This window comes from Halichoeres trimaculatus, unplaced genomic scaffold (genome assembly GCF_033239565.1).
Source record: "Halichoeres trimaculatus isolate MK-OKI-2021-1 unplaced genomic scaffold, fHalTri1.1 fHalTri1_scaffold_8, whole genome shotgun sequence".
NCBI classification, from domain to species: Eukaryota; Metazoa; Chordata; class Actinopteri; order Labriformes; family Labridae; genus Halichoeres; species Halichoeres trimaculatus.
Window position 1 is genome coordinate 15380068 of NW_027437186.1, and position 27127 is coordinate 15407194.

Genomic DNA, 27127 nt, shown 5'->3' on the forward strand with positions numbered 1-27127 from the left:
TTAGTTGTTAATTGTCCCTCCACAAAGATAGGAACTGTCCTCTCCCTCACTTCCTCCCCCTCCCTCTTTCTCTCTCCTCATCTATCCCTCTACCCTCTTCATATATTCTTTCTCATCTCTAAATGAAGCAGAGGAAAAAGGGAAAATGGCATTAATTAAACACCATTTATGCCTGCACTCTCCACCGTCTCAAATGCTAATTGGTGACACTGCACGTCAGCTTCGTCCAATTACTTCCAGCTCTTGCTCGGTTGATTAGCAATCAGTTCCCCTCTCTTCTTTTTCCCCTAAACAAGAGGGAAAAAAAACTTTGCTTCACTGAGTGGAGACTCCATGAACTTAAAACACTAAAAATGACCATTTCTTTCTTCAACATGTATCCAAAGGATCGCCTGTAGAGTTTTAAATTTGAGTTCAAGAAAATGTCACACTTCATTTCAGTTTCCAGGAGGTGTTTACAATGGGTACTGACATGTTTTTGGATGCTTCTGTGACTGATACAGCAAATAACTGCTACAGGTAGAAGGCTTTGACAACCGAGTCATGTGGCCCCAAGGTCTAACGGTAAACAGAGGTTTTATATTCTGTACTTCAGCAGCCAGAATGTTTAATACTGACACAAAAAAGATCCAGATCGGTCCACTTTAGCAGTCTTATCCTCAGCAGTGAAGAGTCATCCTGTCAAACTATCCCCTTCATAGATTAATGGCTATCATCGGCTTGGCCACGGCCAGGTTGGCTGTATCTGTCTGAGAGGGAGGGGGAACAGTTGATCTGCCATAAAGAATGAGCGCGCAGATCTGTCTGGGTCTAAAACAGGAGTAATAAAGCAGCCGGCCCAAACTGTGTCCATCTGTCCACATCCTACAGAACTCATCATCATCATAATCTATCTGGATCTGTATGGTACAGATGTTCACACTACAAGAGAAAGTAAAACAAATTAATTTTGCTCATGCCAAGATTTGATGTTGTGGTCTGGGTGAATATTTGATTCTGATTGGCTGCTGGGTGTCAGTCAACCTGACCTTCAACGAATATGATGTAAATCTGTGAGGAGTCCTGCCAGCGTACTGTTAGCTTCTTGGGTCATTGGGTCATTGCCAATATGCTAAATGGGCTGCAACATGGACTAAGATATGGACAGTTAAAGCTGTCACTTAAACCTGTGAACTCAATGGATTAGTAAACAATAATTTGAAAGCACTAAAACTTCTAGGAATTTAATGAATTGTTTAATACATACACATATTCCTGGTGAAATATACATTGTGAGTTGTTTTTCTTTCTAACAAGCCACTCTTTCTTTGGAATGACATTTTTAGCTGTCTTGTTTCTTATAACCAGGGAAACAGTTGTGTGAAAATCCTTTCAAGACTAAACCCCCCTTCACTGCTGCTTAATGTAAAAGAACAATACTCTGGATGAACCCTTATACAGTGTGAAAAAGATCAGCACACTCAGTAACAATATCAACTTGATTTAGGTCCAAAATGAAAATTTGATTAGTCCATTTGCAGGCTTGTGGAGTGGGTAGGCAAAGAGTTTATCAGGATGTTTGGATATGTAAAGTAGCCATCTGGTTCACAGATAAACTTCAGTTCACTTTTATACTCATGCTTTTCATTTGGAAAAGGCAAAGGTTGAAAGGAGTTAGAAATAGACACATCCTCAGGCTGAACCGTGGATAAAAGCTGAAATGTTGAAAACATTACAGAAAGAGAGCCTGCAGCTTCTCTCTCAGGACCGGATGCCTCGCTCTGGTCGCTCTTTACTCTCAGAGTTGATTTGCTGGTCGTGCAGATTGAAAGCTGTTCCTGCTCGTGTGCTATCAGTGTCCCGTGTTCAACGAATAGCTTATTGATTTTTTTGCTCTGCCTGCCAGGGATCAGATGTTTCATCATATGGCCCTGAACTATGTATGTATAAGTGTACTGCCTTTATGTGCTGCACTTTTTTTCTTTGTTTGTTTAACCAATCACCACCACTTAAAACAGAGTGCAACCACACTTGTTGTTTCCACGTGCCTTGGTAGTTTAATCAGTTCGGTTGCTGTTACCTGTGGGTGAACAGATTCAGACCTAAACCTATAAAAAGGCTCAGTGGAGTGTTTACAAACCAGCACCCACCTCCATCCAATTCTTCCTCTTCCCATAATGCCTCAGTAATAGGGACAATTAGCTACTCCACTCCATTGGTTAGATAGCTAAGCTTGGGCCTTGTGGCCCATTAATGTCCTGAGGTAATACAGGCTGAATGGGGAATCCTGGGCTTGATTGGATTTGAATCCAAGCCAGTAGAGGGTTTTACAAGGTACATTTGGAGGATGGGAAATCATTGTGTTTGTCTTGGCTGGAGTCGTTTTGGGGGATATTCAGCGGGGTCCTGGCATTGCTGATGATCATTCCTCCTGAATCCACCAAAGACACATTGGGGAAATTGAACCAGAGCTGATATTGTATATGAAACATTACGCTTATTTTTTTTTTTTGCACTTAAGAAAAAGTCATACAACTTGAGGAAATCATGAGACAGTGGTTTGTGTTAATCCAGCTGTTTTATGTGGATCAAGATAATTCAGATGTTTTTGATCAAAGCTGTCAGAATCCTACCCAAAAGCTTGAAATGATAAAAGCTGCAGATAAGTATTTGATCTAATTCTACAGTTCCATCTGATCAGATTATTTTTGAACAGCAGCTGATGATATTTCACCATTAATATTTGTATAACTTTTGTAGTTCTTTGATGTTTGTCTAATTAATGTTTGTTGACCAGGTATGTATACATGGGGTGGGCGGGGCTTTGCTATTAGTCTATAAGTATCATTTTCGTTGGATTAATCTTCAGAACTGGGATGATGTGTCAGTGAGTGAGTCTTTTCTTTTAGTGTTTAAGGAAGGATTTATCTTTCGTAGATGAAGGCAAATTTATTGAAGTTAGTCTTGAGTTTTGTGTGTTTATGTTTCAGGTTTACAAACCAGTTGTCTTTTTATTTGCTCCCCCTGGTGACTGGGAGCAGTATAGGTCACAAAATCCAGCTCTCAGGAGTGTAATAGTTGAGTGAGAGCTGAAAAAGAGAGTTTGGGTTTTATATGAACACTGAAGCAAAAATAGTCAACAGCATCATAGTTCAAAGAGCAATATTTGAACTTTGGGAGCACAGACCACTTTAATTTTACTGATGTGACTTTGAGACTTTATCGCCAGATGCATGTGTAAAAAGTTCACTCATCTCTGTATCATGCACACACACACAACTTTCCAGGATGTCTTCTTGTCCATGTCTTCATAAAGTCTTACATGTATTCATAATGTCTTAAAAAACAAACTGAGATTTGAGGCTTTTCAGTTGAAGATTTTCATCCAGTTGCAGCACTGAGCATCTTGTCGTCAGCACTGGAGGGGATTTCCTGCTCATGATGTGTCTGAGTGCGGCTGAGAGGTCAGCTGTGGACCGTAGAGGCCACAACTGGAGTCACTTCAGCTGACTGGATCTAAAATGTCACGCTCATTACAACACTAATACCCTTTACGAAGCTGTCATCATCAAATCCAGTCACAGGAGGAAGACACACACTCTTATACACCAGCACACACAGACGCACACACTCGCTGGATGAAGAGGAGGATTGTTTGTAGTTGCTGTCCTCAGCACTTTTTCATGGACTTCCTGTTGTTAAGTCTTTTGGGTGCACTTGTTTCAAGGCCTTGTCAGAAGTCCTGCTTGAGAGAGGAGCTTTGTGTTAGGCCAGATAACTTTGCCCTGCAGACATTGAACTTTAAAGCTGAGTGTGTGTGAGTGAGAGTGTGAGTGTATGTGTGTGTGTGTGCACATGGGACCTTGTTCTTTGTTAGAGAGCATCATGTCGCTTGTTGACCCCTTGCTGGCCTTTGCTGTCCTAAAATCCCCAGCTGCCTGTGGTCACAGCGGTTTCTATATCGCCACAGATTTCTCAAGCATCCCTTTCTCCTTTGTTGTTTGCACTGGCCAGAAGCAGTGCTGGAGGGTACTGAATAAGTGTGAAGTGTGTGCTCTGTCTGTTTGACACTGGAAGGTGTTTTAGGGAACAGCAAAGAGGTCCACAGGCACACATATTCGACATGTTTGAGTTATGTCATCTACTGATTCTCAACCCTGTGTAATTGTACAATTTGGGTATAATATGTTAGAGGACAAGTACAAGGAACGATATCTGCTTAAAAACGTTGAGTTCCTTATTTTTGTTGCCAGTGTTCTTAAAGTTTATTTCCTCTTTTAGTCATAGTGTCTTGTGTTTTGACTCAAGTTCATATAAGTGAGTCTCCGGATGTGTTTTCCAGTCAAATGAAGTCCGAAGCAGTGGCTTATGACCTCTTTATGGCTCCTTGACTTTTTTGCCCTCTTCAAAGGTTAAACATATCTGATAACATATCTGATAACACTATAAGAAATTATTGTATTGAGGAAAGGAGGAGTGAATCTATCCAGTATTCCAGTATGAGTCAACACAGGTGTCACATCAGGTTTTCACTCTGTTTTTTTTTTTCTATTTTGACCTTTGTATTTGCAATCTGCTGCTTCTCCACTGAGATTTCAAGTACTGGAGCAAGAATATTGTTGTCCAACAGGTATTAAAAATTGTTGGTACGACTTCAAACTATCTGTGCTGTGCTGACAGAAAAAAAGAGAAGTTCAATACACTGTTTCCCCCAGACTTTCCTTTAGGCTTTTGGTTGATTTTCAGCAGACTATTGATTTGCAGCTCCAAGAACTCTAAGAGTGATGAGAAAAAACTGACCACAGATGATTTTGGCAGGACAAAATGTGCACCCATACCATAAGATTCGACTTCGACAACAAGAACTCTCAGTAATACCAGGGTTCGTCTGGTCCTGTTTAAATAGTTCAGTATCAGCAGAATGCAGCCAATCAAAAATCAGACCCGGTCTGTCTCAAGTATAAGTATCAGTAACACATCAGCCCACTGAGGTTGTTCCTCTACAGCAGCTCAGCGGTGCAGTATTTCATCCAAACCCAAATAAAAATGTGTTGCTGATGTGTGAAGATTCTTTTGATTCAGCAGTTCAACCAACTTTGAGCCCACTCAGAGATTTGGAAACTACATAGATCTGTGAAGTTTCCACTCTCAAATACCTCCTTTTTCCACAGCTCTCTTACTGGCAAAACATTCCCGAAACAGTTTCTGTGTTTATTTTTAGTTTTTTATAACTGACTTTCACTAATTAATGTCAATTTTCTGAGTTACAAAAGGACAAAACAAAACTTCTTTGTTGTCCGGTTCAAGTGTTTTCTGCAGGTCTTGTTTGTCTCAAACCTTTTAGTTATACACTGGCTTTGGCAACATGTTTTTTGTTTTTTTTTGTTTTTTTTTTTACCAAAAAAAAAAACCCTTCATGCCAATAAAGCTTACTTTAAACTTGAATTTGAATTTGTACTTTTCGAAGGTTGTAAGGAAAAAAGAATTTAGATTTTCCTTTTGTCGTACCCCACATGAGCTTCATTTTGTCATTTTTTGTTGTTTGCTACTTTGGACCTCTAATTGTTCTGTGTTGCTGTCCTCAGTCTTATTCAGGGCGGCCAATGCATTGGGAATATTATTCTAAGGTTTATTTACCTTGAAGATCCACTTCTGGCTGTAATAGTTGGATGAACTTTTTTCTGAGTTTATCTTTGCCACTGCCTGTAATGCAACAGTTTCTCAACATAAGCAGCTTACATTTGTAAAGTCTTGAAACCCCTTCACATCATCCCACAGCAAAAGATAAACTCCAATGTAACATCTGTTTGTGTTTAAGGACAGTATGGCAGGGGATCTCTGTTTATTGCTTAAGGGGCAGTTGCTTAAGAAACTTGCGTGTTGGGAATGTGAAGACATAATCATTGTACAATCATTGTCCCTATTTTTGATCGCTGGTACTGAATCGGGGCTGCCTTTGGCATTTTGTAATATATTGGTGATCGGCATTTTAAGCGATCTTCTCACTGACCATTCACATTGGCCATCATTGAGAACAATTTCTGTTATACTATCTGTTCTGAGTTCTCCCAACCTTGTAAAGTTGATGAGAAAATAATAAAACAACGTAAGGTACATTAATGTGGAACACCAGCCACGCTGTGTTACAGAACAGATGTGCAAAAAAAGACACATTGCAGCAGCAACATCTGCTTTACAGTGTCCTACAGTAACTCTCCAGGGTAATACATCTCAAAAAGACTAAAACAAACATACACAGGAAAGGCTGTTTCATTAGCATTAGTAACAGTGTTGAGATGCTTTAAATCAAAAAGTCAAAAAAAAAAAACTTCTCAACAGCCACATGTGAATATATGCAGTACAACCTCTTCTCAAGGCGTTCAGTACGACTGAAACGTTCTGAAACAGCATGAAGTGTAAGAGGAAAAACTGCACTATTGTTTCCAGGCTTCAAGAACAGACAGATATTCACGCGCTAAAAGGCACGTCAGTGTATAATATCTTTTTTCGTAGTCTAGCACCGTCTTGTAAGAAATGAGTTCATCACAGCCTCAGATTTAAGCTTTCTTTACGTATGCACACTGTGACACAGAGACTAGTTTTGTGAATCTAAAAGCAGAACACGGTGACTAAAGGTATGTAGGTATTTGTAGGTGCGAAAGGATGTACTGCTTTCATCAAGTGCTAAATCTAGTTTGGTCCAGGGGGCTAGAGGGAAAGTCCAGTGTGTCTTTGGTAGTAGAGTCCTAAGTGAGTTTGTCCAGAAGAGGGTGAGAGGTTGTCCCTAGAGTCAGATGAATCCAGAAGTCCAGAGTTGAAGAGGAGTGAGGGAAGGCCTGAATATCTGAACAAGTATCAAAGATTTTTCAGAAGCTGAGTCTAAGCCTTGTACATCAGTTTTTAAAAATACTTTCACCCACACACAGCGGGCAAATCTGCCTATAAGTGTGGCTCAAAGCTGTGTTTTCAAAACGTAAAACCCGTGCCAGGAAATCAGAATGAGCCCATGTCATTCAACAGTGATGTATGAGAACCAAAAACCCTGTATACCAGTGTCTACATAGAACCACAGAACCAGTTTTCCAAAATATTCACTTTGGCTGGAGTTTTTAGGAAACATCATTTTAAGTGACATAAAACGATGGTTAAACATACAGAATATATGAGGGATCCCAGATACCCGGCTAGTGTTGACATGACCTGAGAGTTGTCAGTGTGGTCCAGCTGGAGACCAGCATTTGAAGGAGAGTGATTGAGATTTAGTGCAGCTGCTGTCCACTCCTGGCTCACCTGACTGACACACACACACACACACACACACACACACACACACACACAAACACACACAAACACACACACACACCCACACCCACACACACACACACACACACACACACACACACACACACACACACACACACACACACACACACACACACACACACACACACACACACACACACAGGGGAAAGGGAGAGCCTGTGGAACAGATTGACATTGAACTGCTTCAACATCAAAACTTGGTGGACTAAGTTGAATGGACTTGATAAGCTTGTGACATATATACTGTAGCATCACAGACACATAAACATGCATCATAATACTCTAAATCACGCCATCAGACTCCTGCTTTGCAAATTAATGTCTCTGTAAAGTTTATTTGAATCCCTGTCAGCAAAGCGGCAGTATTGCTACACCAGTAGATGTTATTGAACTAAGCAAAAACAGTCATGCTCTGATTACAATGGACACTGTCCCTTGACACTTCCAAATGTTTGATATCTGTGTGTGGGTAAGCAGTTAGGAAAGGTGAAGCCAAGGGTAAGATGTGCCCCGTCATAGTTTCTGGCCTTTGTTTGAGTCATTGTGACATTAGTCTAAAAGTCTTTTAAAACCATCATTGTTGAGTTGTAAGCAGTGCTAAACCCTAAGCATCTCTTTTATTAAGCTTTGCTGTGCCCTTGTTTTCATAACTTCCTGCCTGCCAGTTTGGGAATCATAGATTAGTCTACCAACAGCTGAGGAATCATTGATTAACTCATCCTGTGTCACTCCTCTCTCCAGCTGTTTCCTGTCTTTGTTGCTGGTGGCTGCTGTGGTCTGGAAAATCAAACAGACCTGCTGGGCTTCACGACGTCGAGAGGTAGGACCGATCACCATCTTTCTGTCTGTTTCTGTCAATACAAGACTTCAAGTGGCACTGTGTCACAATACAAGCTTACACAACATATGTACATGTTTGTACACAGCACAAGCAGAGTGTTGTGGTGCTGTGCGGCACACAAGCTTTTACATGCAGCTGTTAAGTGGAAGACTGTAGTCAATACACACCAATGCTTTCCCACATCTTACATTGTGAAGGGTGCGTTAGTGTCACCCATCCTGAAAGAAAAAAAAAGGGTCCCTGTCTGCTTAACAAGCATCTCCGTGACGATAAACAAGGCCATCCCCCCTAATTAGCGCTCCTCATGAACCAATTAACTCAGACAAAGTGATGCTAAACAAAGTGGAATGGAGTGATATATCACTTAAAGCCTCAGCAGGTGCCGCATCATCTTATATCTTCTCCAGACCCCTTGTATGCACATGTACCCAAACACACAAAAACACAGCTTACAACACAAATCAATCCACCAGTGCCACAGTCTTTGTCTTTTCTCTATCACCCTGCTCTCTTTTTCTCACTTGTTTAATGTTTTATACATTTTTTTCCCTGTGTTTTGTATTCAAGTCAGCAGGGAGGATTCAGTGTTGCTTATGAGCAGCGATGATAATAGTCTGTTTTTATTGGTGTAATCCAAACATGTTCCACGGGGATCTATTGTGTTTAAATACACTTGTAGTCCCTTTTCCTGCCAATGCTGCTGTGCTGCTATTATGCACAAAATGTTGCTGCTTTCCTCCCAAATTAACCCTTGGTATTTGTAACAGTTGAAGCAAGTTGAGCTGTCTTTCAAAAGGGGGGAACTTCATTGAGAAGGATTTTTAATTTCAGCTGAATTTCACTTTTAGTTTAACTCTTTCTATAAGAGAGGAGCTTAATCTTTTTTTTCCATGTCTGTAAAATTTCTGTTCGTCACCCACTGCCTCATCCTACCTGTGCTAACAATATTCTGCTTCTGACAGTGTGGAAATGAGGGAAGTTTGAAACTTTTGGCAGGAGTTGGTGATTCGTTTTGCTTTTTGACCAATGAGAGATGAGAAGTCTCAGTTAAACTCTTGCAAGTCAAGATCTGCAGATGAGTTCAGGGTTTCCTTCTACAGAACACTTTGTGTCTTGTGAAAGTCTTGGCCTTTCATCTGTCTTTGGTTTTTCAATGTCCCCTTTTTTTGAATCCCTGTAGGTCTGGGTCTAAGTGCACAAGCTAAGTGAGCCAGATCAGGATCTAGGTGGACTCACTGAGACATCAAAGATTCTTTAAGGCTCTCATTGCCTTTTGTCTTCTCTCCTTGATCGTTCCCTTAAACCAACCTTCAAGTTTGCTTCCATTAACTGTAGCTTCTGTTTATTTCCTAGTCTTCTTCATTTCCTTTCACTACAACAAAAGCTTAAAAACCAAAACAAAGCTTTCTATGAAGATCATATTTCTGTGACCTTCCAACAAATTTCTCATTCAGTTTGCCTGGTTTTATATTTGCATTTCTCCACTGGATTTCCTGATTCTGGCACCATGATGCGTGTTGATCCACCTGTGACCTGGCTCGCAGCTGTTTGTAAAGCTTTGTTCCACAGTGTGAGGAGCAGCGTAGTGGCTGCTGGCAGCCTGGCCGACTTTCAGCTACATTATTTATTAGAGCAAGTCTCATATCACAGCAGAACCGCAATGCTGCATTTACTGCGCTGTTGGTTTATTTACCCAGACATCCTGCTACTTCTCCTACTCTCTGCCAGTCTCAGCCTATTTCATCCTCAGGGCTTGTTTTTTCCCTTTATTTTGCCATCTCTTCTCTTTAATAACAAAGTATCTAATAAATGGTACACTATGCCTTCAAGGGAGAAAACATCCCAGTTGAGATGCTGGTGATTGAACTTTAGCCATTTCCCATCATCATCCACAGTCTGTGAGCTATTTGAAATACAGTCAGTTACTTTTTTTCATCACATATTTAATTGATTTAGAGTGGCACAAAAGAAGCTAATGGGATGCCCTCAGAGTGTGATCTTTCACTTTAGGGCAGCTCAAGCTAGAGCTAAAGGGCTGAATGAAGAAAAAAAAGAGAACACAGTGAATAGATTTCACTGAGTAATGGAACTCAGCCAACCATAGAGATAGACCATGACATTTCAAAAAATGTACTAAGTTCATTTTCTTCGCCAGTCAGTTGTTGCATTACAGAAATCTCTTTCTGGATTTGTCCTTTAGCTTGCTGTAAAATGTCAGCACTGATTAAAACTGCTGTTATCAAGTGGGCTGCAATGCAAACTATGCTAACAAGCAAGTGCCTTTTACTGAAACAGAAAATCAGCCTGTCGCAGGCGAAAAACAATTATCAAAATGTCAGATATTTACATTATAAAGATCTTATTCTGTTTTATGGTGGTGTTTATAGACAGGACCTCTGCTTTGACCTCCAAAGGAAGTAAAGCCAGTCTTAGATTCCAGCTGTGGAATAAGCTCAAACATACAGTTACACATGTCGGAAGGTGCAAACAGAGATGAGAAAAAAAGAGAGCTGGCAGAAAACACATCGTTATTATTATTATTTTTGTTGGTCTGACACTTTTTTTCAGTATTTAAAAGTACTGTCAGCCAGTAAAAAAAAAAAAAAAAAAATCTCTTAATTACAGGATTTGTAACTAATTGAATTAATTTGATTTTCATCTCCTATCTGCTTAAGATCCTCAAATAAAGAATTTGAATTCTAGGACAATACAAAAATTGTAGTGCATGACTAATCAAATTAATACACGAAGGAGAGACGATTTGTAAATCCACATTTTTTTACAACTGGCCAATATTAAAATGTACATGTTCACTGCCATTAATGTTGTGTGCCTATAGAATGTTGTGTTTTTCAGTGGGGGGAGGCGGGGTCTGGTGGGGCTTGTCAATCAAAATCATGCTCACTATCTACTGTGGGTGAGAGCGGTGCCCTCTTTGGATGAGAGATCAACATGGATATGTGGAGAAAATGTGAGATGACAGAGGCATAGCGAGACGCTGCAAGTCAGAAGAGTTCAAGCAGCTCTCACTCAAACTGAGGATGTGTTGTAGTAGCTCAGAGAAAAAGAATGGCACAATCGTGAGAAAAGACGACGGAGATCATGGAGAGGATCAAAGGATGGAGAGCCCGAGATAAATGTGGTCCAAAAAACTATGTTTTGTCTCTCAGGAAGAGAGACATAAAAGAAGAGTCCACATCTCTTGGTTAGTTTTGGTGTTTACATGGTCATAGGGAACAATATTATTTGGGTCTTGAAAGATTGTTTAAAATGCACTGAAAATGGCTGGCAGGGAATGAATTAATCTTGTTAATTATAATGCATTAATTTGCATCATAATTAATCTAATTAACCGGTTAAAGTAACAGCTCTGGTATTTCAATGATATGTAACCATCACCACCTGCAGTGCTCTCAGAGAACTTTTGTAGATAAAGATGCACACATGGACAGATGGAAAAGGACATCATCAACCCCAAAACAGCCCACTTTGTCTCCATAAATAAACTTTTGTAGTCATGGACACAATAGGAGTTTGCCATAAATTGCAGCGTAAATTGTCCCACAGTGCTGTTGTTGTTCTGCAAAAACACCAGAGTTAGTGGTAGATTTCTTGAGTGAGCCATTGTTTTGCAATGGAGGAAGAAGAAATGGAACAACAGTTTGGCTCATTAGATTAGTCCCACTTTTTGCTGATCTTTTGTCCCTGATGTCAACTCTTTCATGATCTTTGGGAGAAGAGGAACGTGACGATACTGTGACGAGGGAGGGTGGCAAGTTTTGGAAGATGTTCAGGTGTTTTATTCTTCATGTGGCCCACTGCTGGTGAAATAACAAATCATTGTCTCTTAAATAGCTGGTTATTTGCATTTAGTAGAAAAAAAAGGTTTTCCAATACTCAGACTTCTTCCTAACCCTGTGCTATTTATGAAAGAAGGTATATGTGAGACTCAGACAGGGTGTAAGAGCCTTTTATTTTCAGTTTGTTTTCTTCACTGCTACCTTTTAACAGTGATCTCTGCAGACTCCTCTCCAGGCTGCATCCTCACTTACCCTGCATCACCGAGCGAGAAATTAACAATGCTAATCAATGAAGCAGAATGTTGTGTTTTTATCATCTCCTTGTGTTGATGTATTTAGTGATAGCCTCATTGTTATGGAGATAAACTGCAGTTGTCAGGCGCCTCAGGGGCTCAGAGGGGGAGTCGGTCAATACCGTCAGAGTTACCTAATATATTGTTATTGTTATTGCAATATACAGAAGCTGTTATTACTGATCAGCTTGTGTGCTAGACTTGTTTGTGGTTATTTTCTCTATGGGTCTAAATAAAGGCTCACAATGTATTGTTTTTAACTCTGGTATAAAAACACTTCTCACTTTAAACAAAGGTAAATTGCTGTGATGGTAGATTTTGGTGTATTTGAATGTTTATTTTTCACCTTTTGTGTTGGTTTTCTTAGCTATTTTGTGTTTATAGTGATTCCAAGGAACTATACTTTGCCTAAGCTTGAGCTTACAGATATGCCACAGGGATGCCACAGGGCTGGTATCAAGGACTTCACATTGTTGTCATGGTTCTGGTCCGTCCTCTCAAGGCTTTAGTGCCCACCAATGAATGTTATAATGCTGAATACATTCAGATATGACAATGTAACGTACATCTCGTTCCATTACCTTACCACATTGATAATATTAAAGTCACACTGTTTATTGCAATGAAGCCTAAATTAAAATTTCTTTTTAATCTTTCCATTCATAAACATGTAAAACTAGGTATAAAACAATGATTGTCTTAAAAAACAAATTAAGACTTATCTCTTTTGGTTTAACTGTGGATTCTATTTTATTTTATTTTATTTTATTATTTTTTTTCAAATATAAAATAGAAGGACCGAACTTTGGATGGGTAAATTGCTGTTTTTCCAGCATTGGAGTAGAAATTTATAATTCAAAGGTAAATAACTTATTTGGGGATTTAAAATTTATGACAAAAATGGTCTTTCCTCAATCAGCGGCCATGTTTTCTGACATCATAGAATAGAATAGAATAGAATAGAATAGAATAGAATAGAATAGAATAGAATAGAATAGAACTTTATTGTCATTGTAACAAATAAAACAAAATTGAAGTCACAGCAGCAATCAAGAAAACAAAACTAAGAAAGTGTATAGAAAGTGCAAAAATGTCCATAAAAAGATAGATGATGACAGCTTGTCCATCATTTTCCAGTTCAGCCAGCCTCCACCTACACAGGGTCCAGGACTGAGTTTCTTCAGCAGTCTGTTCAGTCTCTCTCTCCTGTATCCTGTCTGCTCACAGCAGGTGAAGTTGATGAAGATGATGCTACACTACCCTCTGGTATTCCCTCTGTTGCTGGGTTAGCACAGCTAGCTCGTCCATCTTATTTGAGATAGATCTTACATTCCCAATAACCATGGATTGAAGGACAGGTCCATGTCGTCACTTCTTAGCTCACACCTGAGAACCAGCACACCATCTTCACCTTGTAAGAAGACATCAGGCCTTGCACCAGTTAGCATTGACATGCTACAGGCTGCTTACAGCTGAGTTCACATGTAAACAATGCAGCCATGGTTACATGTATGATCTCCAGACAAACACAGGAGAAAAAGTAGTAAAAGTATCGCTGAAGTCACAAAAGTTTGGTGTCCATGACCAACAAATAAGCCATACAAAGTAATGATCCACTCGGAATACAAAGATTACAAAAAAAGAGACGAAAAAATTACAAGAAACGGACAAAGAAGGGAGAGCTGCTGCAAAAGGCAGCCATAGCCAACAGGGCGGCGCCTAGCAACATGCTCATGGTAGGAAGCTCAAAAAGACAGAGAATAGTGAGAAGACACTTTTTCAGATTCCTAGTAGTTTTAGGGAAGGCACAGGTAACTTTAGGATTGCTACATTGCAAAATTGTACAACCTGGTACATTATTACATTACTTGCTGTGAATATCACATCAGTAGAAATAAGGGGATAACAGGAATTTGACGCTTGTTCCATTAGTGTGGCAGAAAGGTCGTTTTTACCTCAATATATGTTGCTAGAGAAGGAATTATGACCATGACCCCCCAGTGTTGAGATACAAGTTTGAATGGTTGGTTTGGGAAAAAGTACACATGCAGCCTTACAGAGCAACAGTGAGTTTCTTTTTTGACACAGTTTTAAAATACCAAAGCACTTTATATCTAGCAGATGGTCTGTTTTACAGTTCATAGGTAAAGTCTATTGTGAAAAAGGTTCTATCACTTTAAGACTAGGGAGACAGACCTGCATCACAGTGCTGTGGTGTCATCCACTTGTTTAAAGTGTCCTTTAACAGAAAGAAGGTAATCTTTAAGCTAGCACATTTTTTTTTAAATGAGTAAGTTCAGATAAGGCTTAATATTAGAGACTGAAGTGTCTTTTTCTAGTTTTTCTGCAGCGTGTGAGGGAAGTATCATCTGTTGGCTTCTCCCGCTCTGCTTTGCTCTCCAGAGAGCTGGTCTAGTGGGGAGCCGCGGCAGAAGGTGAAAATGGGATCTCTTCACCGTTAATTATGGATCACAACCAGCCACAGGACTACAGAGAAAACTGCATATTAATAGAAGCACAGCTCTATGTTAATTGCTTTTCCTCGTACTCCTTTTTATAACTAACAATCACTTTTGGATATGAGATCAAACAATCAAAAGCTACTTTGAAATTCTAATGCTGATGCGCAGAGACAGGCTGCGCACGATGTCTCTGGTTTTCCCTAATAGGGTTGCCCCTCTGAAGACTGTGGATGTGTGTTTGTGTGTATTTTCAAACCCACCACAGCTGATACACTGCCTCTCAGCTGGATAAATAAGTCAAAAGACAAATGAAAAGCTAGAAAGACAGCCAGCCAGAAGGACAAGATTGAGGTCTTCTCCTCCCCCTCGACTTCTACTCAAATACATTTTTTATCACTCTCTACTCCTCTACCTTGAATCTGTTGTGTCAACTAATTCAACTCAAAACACTTTTTTACCGTTTCATTTAGCAAAGTAAAGCCTTGTTTGTATACGTTTGCTGTAAACTCACTGGAAACTACTAAACTAAAGGGTCACCTCAGCTGGATGTTTACTGGAAGGTTCATCATCTAACTGAGTCAATCACATTTAGTGACACATGCTGGTATTTTTACTGTGAGTGTCTGATCTTTATTAATTTCCATTTTCATACCACCAACTTTTAGCCAACAGTAAAATGAATAAGTCACTCTTGCTGTGTGTGCCAATTAGCAGTGGTGCTTGCAACCTGGGTGGTTTATGCAGAGAGATAATATTGCACAGAAAAAGGCAATTTTTTCTCTGAATGAATGCATACACTCCTACTCAGAGGTGCTGTTTGCTCTGTAGCACAGTTTGTGTAGCATCGAACAATTAAACTTCTACAGCAGTGACAGATAAGGGCCTGATATGCTCTGTTACAAAAGATATGAATACCCAAGTTTATGTATAGCCTATGTATTTAGGGTATGTTGGTATTTTAACTACACCCTGGTGCCTCTTAAATGCTGCATAACTAGAACCAGTGTCTTAAATTTCCCAGCATATAGGTGTACATTTCTGGTTATTGAAAGTCTGGTGCATCTCATGCAGACAATAAAAGTGTCCAAAAGTACCTCAATTCAATTCACAATCATATGACACATATGGTAAGTATGAGTACAAAATCAATGCATTGTCCTAGCCTGGGACTGCTGTGAAAAAGTTAATTTTCGTGTGCTATTAAACCATCAATTGTTTCAGGCTGGACAGAGAAAACCTGTAAAAAGAAGAACTAATGCCACAGCCACACCACACATGAATTGGCGAATTTAAACGCACGTCACACCTGAGGCTGGACGCTGGACTATTTTGACAAACTGAGGGGCTGACGTGCATCACTGTGCAGGCGGAGTAGAGAGCCCACCCGTTTAAAGACGAAAAGCCCAAAAGAGCATCTGAAAAACAATGAGCTATCGTTTCAAAGCATGACAGGAGAGTTTGTGAAAGCCTTGGAGATCACAATCAAGGCCTGCTGCCTCTCCCTGGTAATCCACCTCCACTGGCCCTGCCTGACTGTTCCCTGCGACCTCATCCTCGACTCCCCAACACATGTTCCTGCCCCGCTCCTCCCTCCTCTCTATCAGGCTCTTTCATCTTTTATGACAAAACTCTACTGAGGAAAACACAGTCAGTGATGACCTGTGCTGGCGAATCCAACTGGAAACAAATATTTACAGAATTTACCTTCAAAATTTGTCTCCTCAGCGACTTTTACCCAAGCCTGCTCCTTTTTTTTTTTCTGGTCTCTGTAGAGAACACACATCGTGTCATATTACTCAATCTTCCAGCGGGGTTGGAGTCGGAGCAGGTGGTGCCCCCCCCCCCCCCCCCCCCCAACGTCATCAAATCAGTGATGCCATGGGGGAATGCTGATAGGCTGCCGCGGCACAGCCTTGCGCGAATTTGTTTCGAAAGTTCACTATTTTCAACTCGAGCATAGAGGCATCTGACGCCCCAAACGTGCTGATAGCCAAACACACCAACGCTACAAACGCTCCAACGCCCCAAATGCCCCAAACACCCCAAAGGCGTCCAAACGCGTCTTTGCATTGACTTTGTTTGTAACCTCGACACAAATTAGCGTCCGGTGTGGCTGTACCATAAGGCTGTTGTTGAACGTGTCACTGATGTTTTTTTTTGCTTTGTACAATTTTTGTACATGTAGCGTCTCTAAAAACCATGCCATCATAAAAGCAGGTCATTTCAAAGTATCAGTAAGATAATTTCTTTAGATAGAATATGCCAACTTTGGAATGAAATAACCAAATTTTACAGGCACAACATGAGCGATGTTTAACAACCACTCATTTGAATCCAAGAGTATCATTTCAATTACTCCCATGTTCTTCTGTCTCACTGCCTCACAGACAATAAACACTAAAACCTCCCCACACTGCCCGTCCATCTGTCTCCCTATAACACTCTGTTTCTCTGTTTGTTTACTTGTCTGCTTGCCGGAGCATCCTTTGCTCTCAGTTCAAATCACACACATACGTTACTACATTTCCTCGTTCCTTAATGTCCCTGAAGATTTTTTTATTCTTCCTGAAGATCCAGACAGACCTTTCTCTGAGCAGATTACACTGATTTGTGTGAAGATTGCTGTTGGCTGTCAGCTCCGCCTGACCTCTGCTGTCTTCACTGTTATTACAGCAGCTACCCCCTCACATTAATTCTCTTAAATTAGATGTTTGCACTGCTCTTGCAAGAGGCAATTAACATGTTGTGTCATTTTCCCTTACACTCATTAAGGAATTACACTCCAAGACGCTCAGCTCTGAATTACAAGAGGGTGAGAATCTGCAGCATAATGAAAAGCGCTTGATTAAAATTTAAGTTTTAAGGCTGTTTTGTTTGCTTAGGACTTGTCAGCGCTGTGTTGCATCCAATAAGCTGGCTTGTGGAGCTAATTATGCTGCTGTAAATGGTTTCCTGAGGTCTTTTACAGTCTAATTTCAACTTTTAGATGATGAGTAAGCTACTCAGTATAGTAATAATGAAGAAGTTTATAAGATATTTATTGAACCTAAAGCTGTTGAATTAGCCTGCAGGTTGTCAACATCTGGCATTGATACAGGAGACAGTTACATTTTGAATAGAAAGTATTGCTTAAGCTTTCACTTTTTAAAATAAAGGTTTTTCTTTACTTTAAACACAATTCTGCTGGTAGATGGTTGAGTTCTCCAGGGTCATGTTGAGCTCTGATTGCTCGTTTCTTAGCCACCACACACTCCAGTATCCAGTTGGAGAGATTAGCATGTCTAGACCAGTGAATGCCAAAGCATTTGTGTTAGTGTGTTTCTCTTTGTGTGTCGATTCTGTACAGTTTGTATTTGTGTGTGTGTGTGTGTGCGTGTGTGTGTGTGTGTGTGTGTGTGTGTGTGTGTGTGTGTGTGTGTGTGTGTGTGTGTGTCCCTCATTCAGCTGGCATTAATCGAGGTGGCAGATTAGTAGAAGAGGTTTAATGTGGCCAAGCATGGCTGGCTGGATGTCTGTGGATGGACGCTGTAAACAAATCAAATGGGGGACATGGGCGCACACACACACACACACACACACACACACACACACACACACACACACACACACACACACACACACACACACACACACACACACACACACACACACACACACACACACACACACACCACACCAATTGCCCCCTGTGTTCTTTAACCTCAGAACAGAGGGACTCTTCATACTGCTGAAGAGATTTGAGATTTGAGATCAGTAACTACAACATTCAGAATACACCCCTAATCAAAATCTTAAGACCAGTTGAAAAATTGCCACATGTGTAACATGGCAGAAAAACTAAGCAATCTATTGATCATGTCAGTGATGTTCTTAAGTGAGTCAGTTCAGTGATTATAAGGTTGTGAAAAAGAATATATATAACTAGGCATTTACTTTTCCTAAGACTTTAAAAAGGACTGTATGATTTGTCAGCTGAAACACAGCACATTAGAACTTATGCTGGCAAGGTATCTCCAACATTAGCTACTCGCAAAAACTGCCTGAAATACATTCACTTTTTTATAAAGTAGGTGTTGTAAGACGATTTTTTTTTTAATTTGGAGCAAAAAACCTTTTGTTTATAGACTTGCTTACATGTGATGCCGTCTTTTTGTCCTTTATCTTGTCTTTTATCTTTTATCTCTTTTATTTCTATCTTACATTGGTTTTGCTGTCCTTTTAGCTATTATTTTATTGTTTTTTTTTCTATTAAGACTCTTAACATTGTCTTTTTATACCTACTGTCCTGTTCTCTGCTCCCAACCCCATTTATTGCCTTTTATTTTCTCTTGTTGATTGATGTTTTTAGCTTTTATCTTGGTCCTCATGCTCTCATTTTATATTGCATGGTTCTTATATTGCCTGGGTTCATGGGTCAAAGCTTGTGTTCCATGTTTAAAGCTTGTGTTTGTTTTTATCTTCTGGATGTCAAAGCACTTTGTAAACTTCTGTTTTTAAAAAGTGCTATTATTTTTATTAAAAATAACAACAGCGATAATAATAATAATAATAATAATAATAATAATAATAATAATAATAATAATAATAATAATAATAATAATAATAATAATAATTATTATTATTATTAAAATTTTTAACTTCTGAATCACAGATGATTATTTGATTGTTGGAAGAATGAACTGAACAAATTATTATATTTTTTCACATCATTTTGTTTTAGAATAACAGGAATGATCAAGAAAGAGAAGTTTGACACTTATCTACCTTTTTACACTGCCCTATATGAAGACCAGTTAGTAACTTTAAATGTATAAGTTAAAACAGTGGAGATGAGCACACTGTTACTACTCAAATAGTTTTGAAGTTGGGTTCAGAAACAGGTTTTTTAAAACATGAGGAATTTTAAATGTTAATGTTGTGTGCTATCAGTGAGGTCCAGGTGACTGCTGTCAACATCACAGATCGGAGTTTCATTGAAGGTGCCGTCGTTCAGAGTGGAATTCAGCTGCACAACAGCCCCACCTGAAAACTTCAAAAGCATCGAAATGAAAGAAACGGGGGGTCTGGTTGTGGATAGAGAAATAAAGAAACTCAGAGACAGAGAGAGAAAGGGAGGGGTTTTTAGTGAGGGACACAGCAAGGACATCTCCCCAGAGCCATATGGTGGTTGAGATGGTTTTATACGGTTGTGTTTGTCTGTCTGTTCCGTTTAGGATTTTTACCAGGAAGAGCCGCAGGCCAGCCGTCTGTAACAATATATCTCCCTCTCTCCCTATTCTTCTCACTCCCCTCCACCATCTCTCTTTGCCTTTCTATCGCTTTGTTTTTGCTGCTATCCTACATATCGGCTCACGGCTGTCACTGTGACTGATGGTCAATGTTGACTCAAGGTGGGAATGTATCGTCTAGCTTTTATTAATAACGACTCCACACCTGAACCAGTGATTTGACTCCTGGACCTTTTCCACTCTGACTGTTTCTTTGTCCTTGGGTGAGCACTTTCTCATCCATGCGTAGAGGAAGAAAAAAAATGTGTAAAATGTGTTGCACTTTTCCATTCCCAGTTTCATTTTATAAGTTCTGGACATTGGGCAATAAAAACCCTCTAGTGTGTAGGAAGAGTTTCTTGAACCTCATTCCAAACTGAACTATGAGCATTAGATGGTGATGCCTAACTTGAAACACATATATGGGTTTGCTATATAGTGTCTGCTATTTAAAAAGGAAATCTGTTGGCAGTTCTTGCATGGTAGACCTGGTTTCACATACTGACCCCATTATTTTGGTAGGTGTTGGTCAGTCTGATGAGACAACAGTGGTTGACTCTGGACTACAAACAACTTGAAGAATTTAAGAATTCTTTTTCAAGTGCTGCATTTCTCACAGTCCAATTTATTACCAGCTAAGCAACTATGTGCTCTGACAACAAGCATCTAAATTCACATCTTCAAATATGTCTGCAAAATATTTGTGGACACTTTTTCTTTCATTACATCCTTTGGCGTAGATTCTGTCCATCTGTCTCTGGTGAGTCTTAGTCGGCTACCAACATGGTAGCATTTGGGACCTTTTTGCAGCGTGTGTAAGTATGAATTTCATCTGGTGGTATTTGAGAAAGTGCATATGTTTTAATGCTTCCTCTATCACAGGCACTGTACAGGACATTTTGGTTGAAACTCAACCTCTTTTTCCGCTAGTTTGGTCAGTGTCCTCCAACTGCACTCTCACCTGTTCTGAAGACAAAAGGCCTGAGCTTATGCACACAGCACATATGCACATCACACACAGTCTATGATCACACACCAAAGACAGACAGGAGAGGAGTGCATGTCTTTTGAGTTTTCTATATAAGGCACAAGTACAGCACTTGATTTGACGTGAAAAAAAAAAAAAAAAAAAATTACAGGACCATACTTAATATCAGGGGATAATCGGGAGAGATTTCAAGTTGAGAGAACAGTGGGTGAAAGGGTTAAAAAGTGAGAGACTCCCAACCTAATCAGGAGTTTTGGCAGCCCACCAGATTGGTAAATCTGTTTAAGATAATAGTTTATGTATAAGACAGATTAACAAAGATGGTAACTCAAGACAATTTCTCTATAAATTTTGTTGATTTTAGTAAGTTGTCATTTTTTTTGAAAAGCCTTGTTTTTATTTTTGATTTCAGATAATGAAAACGTTTTTTTAAACTATAATAACCCTGACATGTATACACATACATGTCTATTGTTATGTTTTGCTTTATATTTAAAAAGCATTTTTGTTATTTCTTCTTTGAAAATGATATAAAAGAAAAAAACTATTTTGTCAGCCAGTACTTATTGCAGACAAACTTTATATTCACGCTAAAATGTTTTGCAAATATCATAACTTGAGTTGGTGTCAATCTCTAATTCATAGGACACTATGGTATGCCAATTAAGACAACTGTTCATACATTATTGTGCGACCAAATCGTGTACCAGTAAAAAAGTTAGTGTAGATACCCGTCAGTGTCACTGTGAATAGTTGTTGATGAATTTACAAGAGAAACCAAGGTTTTTGTTAGTATCTTGTTCTAAGCAAGTCACAAGTTTGACAATATTTTGAATTTACATTGCAGATTTTTGTAACGTAAATGATGGACAGGTCTGTAAGGGAAGAGATGCCATATTTTGAAATTCTCCTTCATAGACTGGAGGTTGGCTTGATTGTTTCTGCTGCATTCCAAGAAGGGAAATTTTATTGGCTCTTCAGACACATCAAACAGGTTGTAGTTCAAGTTGTATCTTTGGTCTCAAACATTTTGTAAGCTGCACTTGGATGCACATGTCTGTTGGAGATAATATGTGTATTGTTGTCAGATTACAGTTTTGGTTTAGAGCTTAAATTAGTCATTTTATCCGATTACACATATCGCATTGAGTCCTTGTTTGGCCGTTAATCATGTCTTTTCTTTTTTTTTTTTAACTTATATTCTTATTTTGTAAGAAACGTGTCATCACAGCTGACATTATGCTCCACATGTGGAAAAGCTTCTGGTTCAGTGAAGAATCTATCAGCTCTCTTCCAGACTCAGCCAGTGTGGATGTGGGAGTTCTGAAATATGGTGCTAAACATATCTTTGTACTCAGATAATCCCTGTCCTATTATAAGCCAGTGGACAATCATGATGGTAATCCTGCTCTAAGGAGCTTTCATAAACGGAAACACACACACACACACACACACACACACACACACACACACACACACACACACACACACACACACACACACACACACACACACACACACACACACACACACACACACACACACACACACACAAAAGGGGAAGTATGCAGTGGAACCTTGAATGGAAGAAAGCCAAACAACCGCCCTCCCCTCAGTGTTGGTCTGGAGTCTGGACTTTAGAACGACAGTTCTTACTCCCTGCAGATGGTTCCACACACCAAGTGACTGAAATAATGTTTTTAAGTTTGTTTACGGAGAATGTTTTTCCAGTTTCCAACCATTTTCCAAAAAGTTACATCAGTTATGCAAGAGTTAATAAGAGATTCAAAGTTCTTGAGCTCAGTGAATCAAGTCATAGCTGAGTTAAGAGATATTTTTTGAAAGCTTTTAATAGTCACATGGAAGCCTTTACAAGATTGTTTTTCTTTTTTTCAATATAAAAACTTGACTTAGAAAATCTCAGGGGTTAAACAGATTTCACTCGGCTTCTATTGGTTCTTAGAGTGGACCATTCAAACAATGTCAGCACCTTGTTCTAAATAGCTAATATCAACAGTATGGCTGCCTTTTTGTCTTCCTACCACTCAAAGTGCTGTCTCCGTGCATCATATTCAAACACTGACTGCTCTTCATTCATTGGGTCAGCTGGGCAAAGCACTAACATGGAGCTCCTTTCAACTCACCATGAGTGGTAAAAGTCTTTTGGGATTATTCCTGAAGGTTCTGCCCAGGGCTAGTGAGAAAAGTAGCCTGAAAGATTGAACTTTAGCACTCTGCACCCCAAATCACAATCCAAAACCAGCACTGACAACAGGAAAAAAGGTGTACTACATCACTTTTGTTGTTTGATTGATGCAAAGATTCTCTGAAAAGTAAACAAATGTAATTGAACTCTGCTTTTGAAGCCAGGCATCTTGGCATATCTGAAACTTCTTATTGCCCATTGATTAAATGGGACATTTCTTTAAATTGGTCTGAAGTTTTTTTTTTTTTTTCTGTCTGAACATAATACATTGGTTATAAATAATAATTTAACAGAAGGGGGAATTGCTGATGCTTGTATGTGAATATATTCCAATATTTTGAGTTTGAAGTCATAGTTTGGCACTCTCTTTTCTACTCTAACATAATATTTTTTCTCTTGTCAAGCATAAACCTACCCATACAATTCTGTTTCTCCCTTTACGAGAAAATCAAAGAGCAAGAAACAGTACTCAGGTGCTGGGATGAATACTAAGATAGCCATGAATCACCATTTAGTGGTACTCTTCCCATATTTTTGTGTGCCTGTTATTATAAAGGTAAATATTTTAGCTTTTCATTCAGACATAGTTGAATATACATACAGTATACACTAAGGCCTCTTCTTTGCTGTCATCTTTTCAATTTTTTAATCAACCTTTTAACAAACATCCACTGTTACTCAACAAACATACAGGTAATTCCTTGAGTGCTGAACAATCTCAGTCCAATTAGCTTCTCCTAAAAGGAAATCATCCAGAAGTGGAAGTAGCAGTGCTGTTGCAGTGATGCTGATTTGCTTGGGAAGCAGATTTAATCTTAGCTGAGCCAAACTTCATTTCGCATACCTGAATAAATATCAGGCCGAATATTAGAGAAGTCTGTGGTTTGAGAACGAGCTGCAGCCAAATTGCTTGTGGGGATTAAATGAGAATGTGTGCACACACAAGCCAATAATGAGGTGCATCCGTGGAGAGAGGATTGCATAACACACACACAGTGAATCTGTGTTAATAGTTTAACTGTTAATTTTGAATTAAAACTGTTTGGTTTATTGGGTGCAGATAAACACTTAATAATATTTCAACTTAATTCACTTTGATTAAAATGTTTTAGTGTTTTTATGTACAGCTTGGGAAAGTTTTTTCACCTCATTTCAGATGTAAACGTGAAACTGTTCAACTTTTTCGGTACAACTCTTCGTTAATGGTGGGAGATTAGGTGTACGAGGGAGGGCTGAAGAGTTCATAGCCTGACTAGGAAGGAGTTATACCAGAGTGATGAAACTTGGCATGCATTGAACTCAACCTCTTCTGACACTCAAAGCATGGTTTATTTTTCAACATGGTTGTTGCTGTGGCAGGACGTCCGGGCCTTGGGTCATCTCCAAGGCTCTCCTCTACCCCTCTTGAATGCAGCTGCCCACTTTTTCACAGTCGATAAAGCTGGAGCATCATCCCCTGATGTAGCAACCATGAGCAACACAATGCATGAATCTCATTGGGGGTCAACCCCTTTTTTCTGGAGATATGCAAAAACACCACAGTGCCAAATTTTATCCATATTCACAAAATGTCTCTGGTTCTACTTTTCAAAGTCCTCAAACACTACATCAGCATCAGTTAATCTGAAAATAAACCATGCCATGAGTGTCAAAAAATGGTGAATTTAATGCATGCCAAGTTTCAGCACTATGGCATAACTCCTTCCTGGTCAGGTTACGAACTTTTCAGCCCTCCTTCCTATTGTTGGTGTTTATGCCTCTGTTGGAAGAAAACCAGGAGGTAAGGCTATGAAATTAATCAGTAAATGTATATCAGCATTTCAAAAATTGTGAATGATACAACTAATATATTCTTCAGCCCTTTCAACCTTTTCCTCTCGCAGACATAAAGTCTACTCAGGAGTGTATTTAATGCCAAAGAGACTGTTACCGTCTTTAATCAGAGGATGTCTGATCAGAGCGCATCATCTCTTTTAGCCTCCACTTCTTTTACTCTTGCTCACAGTCTTCTAATGTATTTTTCATTTTCTCTCTCATTTAGCGATCCAGAAGAACATAATGAACAAGTTCAGCTGCTGTATTTGTACCCAACCTAAGTAGATAAAAGGACCACCATCACGTCTCTTGGCTCTGTGAGGAATAGTGTCCCAATTAATGCCCCAAAACAAATTTATATTACTTTTTAAGATGGCTGTGGGTGTAACCTCAGTTTTGTGTTGAGGGAGACACCTTTTCATTCAAACTTACTTATAGATTTTCAGATATAAATTTAGCAACCACAATTTTCTTTTTAAAGTGTTTTCACACTTTCAAGAAATGATTATACTGAGTTGGTAACCTGAGTTGTTTTTAAATGTCGAACACTGGCAAGCTAAACTTTATTTCAATCATTAATGTGAGGCAAGGCAAGTTCAGTCATACAAATAGTCATTTAAAGTGCTTTGCAAAAATGAAAACATTGATAGGGTTAAGAGTACTCAAAGAAATATGACGGAGAGCAAAAGTAAGATATCAAAAGTTGGTATACCAACAGGTAATCTGCTTTGAAAGCCTGCCAGTGTTAAGGTGATCTGGACAAGTTTTAGCTGTGAATCTTTATATATATATATATATATATATATATATATATATATATATATATATATATATATATATATATATATATATATATATATATATATATATATATATATATATTTTTTTTTTTTTTTTATATATATATATATTTTTTTTTTTTTACTGCATAATGTCCCAGGTCTTTATACAATGTAGGCTCATAGTTGAGGCAGGCCCTTGAATTATTTTCTCTATGTATTACAGCTTGAATAATTGTACTTTTCCAACAAATTTAGGGCCTGGTAGTTGTGAAGCCTTTGTGCCTGCTTAACCTATGCAATCAAGCCAATAAAAGACTCATGGAGTCACTCCAGTGTGCAAAGAGTAAAATGCTTAACAGATTACAATGCAGAGTAAACTACATCTATATGTGCCAGTGTGGTTTCGACACATTTTTCCTTTGAAGCAGGATATGCCTCTTCTTTTCAAATGAGCCTCCTTGTAAAATTAGGCTGTTGCAAGTGAAATGACAGCCTTTGTGAAACAGAACTCTCAAGATTAACATTAACCTAGTAGTCATGATATCAACCCTTGCTTATGAGTATTTTACTTTAACTTGGTTTGAGAGGGATTTTACTTTTTTGTCCTGCTGTGTCAGATCCCCTCTACTCTGCGTAGCCCAAATAGGACGGGCCTCTGTCTGAGTGATTGGTTCAGTAATGCAGGCAGAGTGCTGTGGTGCCAGGGTAATTGGCCGTGATTTAAAAACCCTCTGATGGTTTAAGTGGGAATGCAGTTTGGCAAATTAATGGTTCTCAATCAAACATGTGTGAATGGTTTAATATGGAAGAAAAAGACTCCACTGAGGGTTTTAACAGAGACAGAAAGAATCTGAACTCTTACTCAAAACAAAAAAAGTGGTTGTTATACACTCACAAATATGTGTGTTCAACCAAATATGTCCAATTTCCCATCTTATGTGACTTAACACTAAACTAAAACTGAAAGCCCATGTACATCTTTGGATAGTGTATCATTTTATAAACTAAACAATTACATCATCATCTTCCAGTTTTTTTTTCTTTCGATATGTGGCCAAAAGCATCTGTTTTAACCACTTCAGATGTGATAAGCCCAAGTTGGCTCTAAGTATTAAATTCCTCAGAATGTGCCAGAAATGCATAAGCACGAATTTTACCACATGCATTGACGTCCAAAACAACAAATAAAGCAATTATGGACTGGTAATCTTACTGAATATTTGGTTCATGCGGTGACAGTTCACATTTGCTTACATTTAGAGAAGAAACATTTTTCATTTTGTGAAGAAGTAAAGGTTGTTGTTGTTGTTGTTGTTGACAGGATGGAATAATAAGATGGAAACTATCAAAACTGGCCAACTGGTTCTAACA

The 27127-nt window shown here is 39.0% G+C and overlaps 1 protein-coding gene across 3 annotated transcripts in view; it reads left to right on the forward strand.

Annotated features, from left to right (window-relative positions):
* The window catches only part of atrnl1a (attractin-like 1a), a 384223-nt gene that overhangs the window by 254863 nt on the left and 102233 nt on the right, over positions 1-27127 (forward strand). For all 3 annotated transcript variants that reach the window (XM_074676260.1, XM_074676261.1, XM_074676262.1), the window contains one exon: positions 8044-8122. In XM_074676260.1, coding sequence (XP_074532361.1) covers positions 8044-8122 — 79 coding nt within the window. The remainder of the gene's footprint in view (positions 1-8043; positions 8123-27127) is intronic.